The sequence below is a fragment of the Vitis riparia genome, chromosome 3, assembly GCF_004353265.1.
Source record: "Vitis riparia cultivar Riparia Gloire de Montpellier isolate 1030 chromosome 3, EGFV_Vit.rip_1.0, whole genome shotgun sequence".
In the NCBI taxonomy this organism is placed as follows: Eukaryota; Viridiplantae; Streptophyta; class Magnoliopsida; order Vitales; family Vitaceae; genus Vitis; species Vitis riparia.
The window spans coordinates 16,961,543-16,970,175 of record NC_048433.1 but is presented as its reverse complement, the minus strand read 5'-3'; the positions used below and the strand labels follow the sequence as shown (position 1 = coordinate 16,970,175).

Sequence of the window (8,633 nt, the reverse complement as noted above, 5' to 3'; positions counted from 1 at the left end):
TTAATACCTAATCAAAATTTCCCAAAATTTCAAAAATCACACAAGTTGGTCCAAATACAAAATAGGGTATTATTTATTCTTGGGAAGTCTTTTTCTTTTTTCCATGAGTTACCTCCATAAACCCAACTCAATCTCTTATATTTGAAACCAATTGGGGGTTCACCCATTGTGGGTTGAAAGGTATCACTAAATTCCCTTTGAGGAGCAATATCATAAGATATCATTCTCATACACTTTCCAACAATTTATATGTGAATCAAACTTGACGGCTAACTAACTTAACAGCCTTCTCCGTGGAAGTTATTATGAGCAATCTGTTCATTGGAGTGGTCAACCACCGCTAAGCAGTATATTTGACTTTTTAGTGATGGTGTTTGGTTTTATCCGAGGTTTTGTTTGGGAAGGTTGGAAGGAAAATAGGAGAGAGAAAATAAAAGAAATAAAAGAAATTCAAAAAGATAAAAAAAATATATTTTTATATATTATTTTAAATTTTTTTCACTTATTTAACTTTTTTATATAAAAATTAAATAATCTAAAAATATATAAATTTCTTAGTAATTCTAATCATATTTAACTTTTATTTTATATTTTTTTTATAAAAGAATATCATTTTTCTTAATAATTTTTGGGAACCAAATAATTTAAAAGTATTTTTGGGATAAAAACCTAGTGAGGTGCTTCTCAAAGAAATATTATAAGTAATTTTTAAAATTTTAAAAAATATTATCTAAATCTTATCAAACATATAATTTTGTTTTCAAAAAAAAAAAATTCAACCTTAAAACTGCATTCTAAAATACGTTATTAAATAGATTCTAAGAATTCATTTGATAATGATTCTAGAAAGTAATTCTAATATTTTTAGTATTTTAAATTTTTAATTAAAAAATTTGTTTTCAAGTATTAAAAATGTTAAAAAATGATTTCTTAGATATGATGATATCTATGCACAACAATTTGAACATTGAATAAAAAATATTAAATAGCCATTTTAAGATCCATTTAAATGCTTTTAAACTAACATATAAAAATAATTTATTTACCTCAAATCTATTTCTTATATTTTTTTTTATCATTATTTTCTTTTCTTAATGCTTTTCTTTAAAATTTTCAATGCAATTGTCTGACAACCGCTTGGCAAGGAAAAGAATGGAAGCCTTTGTTCAATTATTCAAAATTAATAATAATAAATAAATAAATGAAATAAAAAAATAAAATAAAAAAAATAAAAAAGAATAGTAGTGACCAAAATGAATTTGATAACATGTTTCCAAATGAGCCCTGGCTAGAAGCATAAAATAAGAAGGTATTGAAAGTAGTCCATCATTGCACATTCAAAAGAAACCATGAGCCGTGTGTTCACAAATTGTAAAAATTAGAGAGCCTCTAAGACTGAGTAATGAATGTTTCAAAGGGTCCAGCTAAATTCCATAAGTAGGGTTTAATTCTATCCTGTCTATTTTACACTTCATGAAGGAAAAGAATGAAGATATCAGAGTACAGTGAAACCAATTTTCACTTCAAATGTTGACAGAACATGTATTGCTAGTTTAGAATTTGAGTCGAGCATGAACAGAGCCCAGACATTTCATCCGGTATCCTTAGCTGCTATTGCCCATGCCGCCTTGCTGTGGAGTTGGAGGGTCCATCACCATCTGCCATGCTTACGAGTCAGAGACTGGATCAGGTTGGGTGTTGATGCTCTGTTTTCCATTCCCACTGATAAGATTGGTGAGATGGCCATTGAATTCTAAGCCATAGACATGTCCCATTTTAGAGCGTTTTGTCTCCAAATATCTTCCGTTCTCCTTTGTAATGGGAGTTAGAAGGGGGACTCTGCCAGAAACTGCCAAACCATAGCCCTTGAGCCCAATGTACTTTGCAGGGTTGTTTGTCATAAGCTTCATGGTTCGAACACCCAGATCTCTTAGCATCTGCAACAATAGGCAGTGAATTCAGTTTACACGAATATTTTTAATTCTGTTAACAAGTCATCGGTTTACATGGATGATGAATTGATTACTCGTGTATGGTTCCAATTATTCAGTGATTTGAAGTTTTCTAGTTATAAGTTTCAATTACTTATTAGGACAAGGATGAATTCTTCAAATCACCCTTGCAGAGTTAGATAAATTCAGTAGGTACCTGGGCACCAATGCCGTATTCTCTTGAATCAACAGGCAATCCCAGCTCTTCATTGGCTTCCACAGTATCACGTCCATCATCCTGCAGGTTATAAGCATGAAGCTTGTGTCCCAAACCAATGCCCCTCCCTTCATGCCCACGGAGGTACACCAATACACCCTTCCCTGCTTTCTCAATCTGTTGCATTGCAAGTGCCAGCTGATTTCCACAATCGCATCTAGCAGACCCAAATATATCTCCTGTGAGGCATTCCGAGTGTACTCTCACAAGAATATCTTGCCCATCACCAATCTCACCCTGTTTAAACCACAAGACTTGTTCAATTTCCTTTCAAAAATGCCTCAAAACACTATCAGAGGTGAGAAAATACTCTAATAAATGGAAAAATATGAAACCGGTCTCCCTTTAAGTCATTTCATAGACATTGGGTTTTACTGATGCAAACTTCTAATGAGAGAACATCAGGCACAATGATGCATGATATCACTACCAATCATCAGATCAAGGATATGCAAATACTCATATCAAGGTGTATTTTTCACAAAAATGTAACCTTGTGAAATAGTGATAAAACTAGTAATCCATGATTTTGGGCTATACTTGACAAGTACGTTGTACCAGAGATGCAAAATTGAGACTTTTATTTTTATACGTGGAATTGAAAGTTGAAGCTTCTGCACACCATCTAACCATTTGCCAACTCTCATTTTTAATGTAAGTAAAAATAGATTTAATGTATTCTTTTACTAACAAATACCTTTTTATATTAAAATTTTAAAAATTTATAATATAATATGCTATATAGGTCATATACAGGTCACATATAATCATGTCATATAGCGAGAATGATTAAAAGGGTAACAATGGCTTAAATAGGTTGAAACCAACCTAAACACGATTCATTTAATAAATGGATCATGCAATTTAACACCATTTTACTTAACCAAAAGCTGCCCTCATCCTAATCTCTTACCACCTAAGCCATTGTCAACAGAATCTCTCTAAAACTCAACCACCTACTCCCCCACTTCAAAACTAACATTCTATCCAAAGTAAGCTCCTGCATGATAACTTTCCAAAGGCCTATGGTTTCCTGTACCTCATCTTCCCATTCACCCCATCATCAAGGTCATGTTTCCAACCAGCCCAAATTCTGTTCAACCCATCAACCATCTGACCAAGTCAGTCTGACCTAAAATCACAGGGTTGAGATAGAATATTGCTGGTCAAGATTCAGTTCAAGAATGGGATCAGACATGGAAAATAGCCACAAGGCCCCCATTCATCCAGCCCAAATTCAAGAGCTTGAATTTCAAAATTTTGGGCTAACTTGCTGCCAGATCCAATCTGAACTAAGAATTGTGGGTTTAAGGAGCCCAGTATCTGACCTAGGGACAGATTTTCAGACATAACATGGATTTTCAATGCCCTCCACTTTGTCCAACTCACATCTGATCCATAGTTCATTCATTTGGCACCCCATAGCTTTTCATTTGCTTAACTGGAGCAGGTTAGGCTTGTTTGGGTAAAAATTCAAGAGGACAAACAATCGATCAGACACTTGAATCTGCAACCACATTTTTTCATACCTTGGGATTGCTTCAAATAACTGATAATATAAAGAAGTTTGAGTTCTGAAATCACAAGCAGTCTGCAGTGCTCACCTTAACCATAGCAATATGTTCTATCCCATCTAAGATGGACCGATAGCAGTATGCTGTGAATGGCCCCCACATTGTAGGTATCCTTGCCCCAGCAGAACGATCCACTAATTTATCTCTCTTCCGCCTATATCTGCAATTCATATGCAAAACACAACAGAATAATTAAATTTCCAAGTGTTAGCAATGAAAGAATAGGACTGGAGTAATTGCAATAACTTTGCCAGTGATCCTAGAAGAAACAAGTGATTGAGATTCATGTTTCATGCACAAACACCCGAAACTATTTGCAACTTCAGATAAAAAGGATCTTGACGGAATGTTGGGACACAACATACCTGATTAAATCAGCAATTGATATGATTTTTAAGTTCTCTCTCTCTGCAAATTGGCGAAGCTTTGGTAATCTCGCCATGGAACCATCATCATCCACAACCTCACATAAAACTGCAACAGGATCCAAGCCAGCTAGCATAGCAAGGTCAACAGAGGCTTCTGTATGTCCAGCTCTTTTCAGAACACCACCCTCCCTGTACTTCAACGGAAAAATATGCCCTGGGCGATTGAAATCTTCAGGCTTTGAATCTCTGGATGCAAGAGCCAATATTGTTGTTGCCCTATCACGAGCTGAAACCCCAGTGGTTGTACCATGCTTTGCATCCTACGAAAGTGAATCATATAAAATTAAAAAAAAAAAAAGTACTAAATAAAGTTGCAGAATGAGCAATAATTAAAATTGAATACAATTTTTAGAGATAAGTAAACGCAGAATCACTTATAGTGACAAAAACTTCCACTTGGCAACATATTCGAACAAATCTCCAATTTCATGTTACTAAGTAATAACAAATAACTACAAGAGTAATTTGAGGTTGTCAAAAAGATTTATCAAAATCTCCACCACCACAGCCATCATTGCCCCGTGGAAATTTTGCCAATTAAGCCACCTCTGCTACAAGAAAACAAAAGTGATTCTATCCAACACATTTTATTCCGAATTAAAGGCATTTCATATTGGCATTTTTAGGTCAAATGTTTTATTTCTTAAAATGTAATTGATTTCCAAAAGAGTCAAGAGAAACCATGATTCTAATAAACTTGAATTCCTCCAAAAATAAAATTGAAAAAGAAAAAAAAACATAGATTTCATAAAGGACCAAAAAAACAAAGGAAAAAAAAGGACACATACCACTGACACTGTGAATGCAGTAGAAAGTTTCTCATCATTATCCTTTTGGGTTACCATCAAAGGAATTTCCAACCTCTCCAAATCTTCTCCTTTCATGCTCACACAAACAATTCCAGTCCCGTGCTTCACAATAAATGCCATAGCTTCAGGTGTTGCCAGTGAAGCTGCCATTATTAGGTCCCCTTCATTTTCTCTATCTTCATCATCCACAACCACCACTATCTGCAAGATCATTTCAGGTTAGTAATGGAAATAAATATGTGTATGTATTAAAAATTTAAGAAAACAAAGAATGAAAACAATAAGAAAATACTACTTATAACAAGAAAAAACTTGAAAAACAACAAACCTTTCCTTGACGAATGTCCTCAATGGCCTCTGGAATGGAAGAAAAACCTTCTGAGGGACGATCCAGATCAAATTCATCATTATCAATGGGAAAGCCATTAGTTGCGGGAGCAGTATCTGCTCCAAGCGTTCCAAATGCTATTGCATCAGGCTGTATCTCAATTCCAACAGATTGGTCCTTGGTGATTGCAGCAACACTATTGCCATTGGAGTATGATAGGAGGCCACCTTCTCCAGATATCAATGTAGCTCTAGTTCTACCATCACCCTTGATAGTGAACGATGATTTGCTACCCAACCGAATCAAAGCCAAATCAGATGTATACCAATTTGACGAAGAGGGATTCACACCGTGCAGTCCATTAAACAATTTGAAGTTTTTGCATGCCCTACACCCAAAAGAAGGTTAGCAAGGCATTCATATCACAAAAAGGAAAGAAACGTGATTAAGATTGAAAAGATCATCATATTGAAAAGAATCATCATGTGCTGAATTAGAGTGCATTTGCAGAAAATTGCTAACATTTATAGATGCTTTCGTCGGGAAGTCTAAACTCCACAAAATGAGAATTGAGTTTTCCAAACTCTTTTCATGCCATAACTTGATGAATTAAATAATACCATATACCAGTCATATATGAGAGTATTCAACTCATCAAACCCGGGTAAAAGAGGAGGTTTGTTCAGTTGACAGCCAAAATGAAACATTAAGTCAAACCCTTGTGAACATAAATCACAAAAAATTTATATTTATTTCACTACTCAAACTCTTTTTCCCATCAACCACTGTTGATTATTTAGGACCTTATCTTCTGTTGAATAATGGTTGCTCAATCGCACCTTCCCTACCAGCGCTGTTCTCTAGCCCTGTGCTTATTGCATATATATTATTGCAATGATTCAACAGAAGATACAGTCCTAAATAAGCAGCAGTGATTGATGGAAACATAGAGTTTGAGTTGTGAAACAAAAGCATGGATGAGGCTTTTGTAGATTTGAGTTAGAACCCCAGAATTTATATAAAAATACGAGTTCTTACCAAGCAAACTAAATTTCATAATATGTGCAGATGTTCTTCCTAATGATTTTTGGCAGCTTAATAAGAGAAAATACTTTTCTCGTTTATGGGAAAAGTCAATTATACCAGTCAAAGTTGAGAAAATGAAGAATGAAACAAACTTTTGAATCTCCCACACTTGTTTTGGTTTACCAAAAAAAAAACTTTAAAAATAAAGAAAAACACACAAATATCAGTTGCAATGGGTGTGTAATAGATTCAGGTCTTCATCAGTAGTATACTTTCCATGTTCAAGAATCACCTCCCACACTCAACATCGAAATATAGGTACGACTTTCCCTCGATATCAAGGCCACATTGGTCAGGAAATCACTTTTTGGGAAAAAGAAATAATTAATCCATGCTTATACAAATATCCTACATGGAATGCAACTTTGACACCAAAACATGAAAAAGTATTTCCTGTTTGTTTCCTTGCATTTGCCAGCTACCAAAAGGATAGAACTTTCTTGCCCTACTGTGTGAGCATCTACAAGGCAAACCCATGTCGCTTCTATAATCTCAAATCACAAAATTGGGGGATGATCCTCACACATAATCCAAAATCGTATACATAATGACAAAAATTATCGATAACACCATTTGCCTTAAAACATATCCAAATCAAAGGAACAACAGAAAGATCAGCAGGTAAGAATCAAACTGCATGCTCACAAAAGAGAAAACAAAGAATAGTGGGATTAAGCCCTAAAAAATGGAGGAAAAACAAAAAAGTTGCAATAGAGATAGCAAAGAGAAATGCTAAGAAAACCCAAAAAATAAAAATAAACAACGAAATACCCAGATGAACATTTGAATTTAAAAACCAGGATATGCCAACCGATGGAATTTCAAAAAATACAGAAAGTCGAGTTTAAAAAGAAAAGTGCTAAAAAAATGTATGAAACGCGACAGAATCTCCCAAAAAGGAAAAAGGAAAAAAGAAAAGAGGAACCCAGCAGAATCACAAATTGGGCAGACATGGAAACTGTAAATCACGCCAAAACCTTACAGAAAATATAGCTCAGAAAATGCTAAGAAACCCCCCAAAAGAAAAGAAAAAAATATGAAAAATGATAAATGAATGTCAATCTATAAGAATCACAAACTGAATACAAGAAAGGAAACGTAAAATTCCAGAAATCCCAGGAAAAAACATGAAGGAAGCTTACCGTAAACGGGAAATAGCTGCTGTTGGGCAAGAAGCGTTGATGGAAGCCATTGTCGTGGGGCTCAAACACGAATGAATTGAATGTTCAGAAAGGAAAATGGGTGGTCTTTTATTTGCTGCGAATCGCCGAAAATTGACAATGCGATGGATGTGAGGAAGGGAATTTATGGAAGAAGGGAGCCTGAGAAAGGACGAGGAAACGTCTGGAGTAATGGGGCAGCTGCCGCCCGCGGGTGACCTGGCAATGTGACAGCCCAGTAATTGGCACAGAAGATGAGATGGCAAAGGTGACTTTGCGTCCCTCCCTGCCTGCTTATCCCACGCCTGATGCATTCAATGACCTACCGTCTTCCCATTTAAGACATTATCCTAAAATTAAAAAATATAATTTTAAGTAAAATTTAACCTAAATCCCATATTTGCGAGGATGCCATACCAATAACTTCCCGCCTGTCGGAATGTCTCTCTCTAGATATATAAAAATATATATCAGGAAAAAAAAAAAAAAAAAAACCTTTCTGAATTGGTCAGTTCCTTCCATCGCCTTATCCCTTTCCAAACGAGGTCTACTCTCTTCCAAAGCTTTTATCCGACAACAAATCCATTGATGCCATGCTCTAATTTTAAAAAATAAAAATAAAAAATTAATTAGTTAAAAAGGATAAAATAATTCTTATATTCATAATTTTAACTTTTTTATATATATTTTTTAAAAAATTTATTTTTGACATAAATATCATTAACTATTTTAAATATTTTTATATAGGTTTTAAAAGAAAATATTATTTTTATAAAAAAATAATAATAAAGACATTTTAGTCAAAATATTATAAATAAAAAAAATAGAGGGTTTAGAATTGCAAAATTGGGGTTTTAAACTTTCAATAACTCTTTTAATCAAACAACCAAAAACTAAATAATAAATAATAAATAATAAATAATAAAAATTCAAATCTCGTGAAAAATATTTTTAAAAACATTACAAGCTAGAAAGATTTTCTTTCCCAACTTTCCTTTTAAACAAACACATTATAGTTTTAAAAAACATAATTAAGTTAG

At 34.1% G+C, this 8,633-nt stretch overlaps 1 protein-coding gene across 1 annotated transcript; it reads right to left on the bottom strand.

Moving 5' to 3' along the window:
• Positions 1-1,304: 1,304 nt before the first annotated feature.
• On the bottom strand, positions 1,305-7,810 carry LOC117911378 (bifunctional riboflavin biosynthesis protein RIBA 1, chloroplastic-like). Its single transcript, XM_034825733.1, has 7 exons — positions 7,576-7,810; positions 5,348-5,735; positions 4,999-5,220; positions 4,148-4,470; positions 3,813-3,942; positions 2,149-2,445; positions 1,305-1,937 (listed from the first exon to the last, which is right to left on the bottom strand). The coding sequence occupies exons 1-7, from the start codon at positions 7,623-7,625 to the stop codon at positions 1,668-1,670; spliced, it is 1,680 nt and encodes a 559-aa protein (XP_034681624.1). The 5' UTR covers positions 7,626-7,810; the 3' UTR covers positions 1,305-1,667.
• Positions 7,811-8,633: the final 823 nt, after the last annotated feature.

What these genes read in the sequence shown, in the direction of transcription:
- LOC117911378 (XM_034825733.1), bottom strand. Translation starts at nt 7,625, where the DNA reads ATGGCTTCCATCAACGCTTCTTGCCCAACAGCAGCTATTTCCCGTTTA. An exon ending in TCAATTGCTGATTTAATCAG is followed by an intron (nt 3,943 to 4,147) that starts GTATGTTGTGTC and finishes TATGAATTGCAG; the next exon opens with ATATAGGCGGAAGAGAGATA. An exon ending in AATACGGCATTGGTGCCCAG is followed by an intron (nt 1,938 to 2,148) that starts GTACCTACTGAA and finishes CTATTGTTGCAG; the next exon opens with ATGCTAAGAGATCTGGGTGT.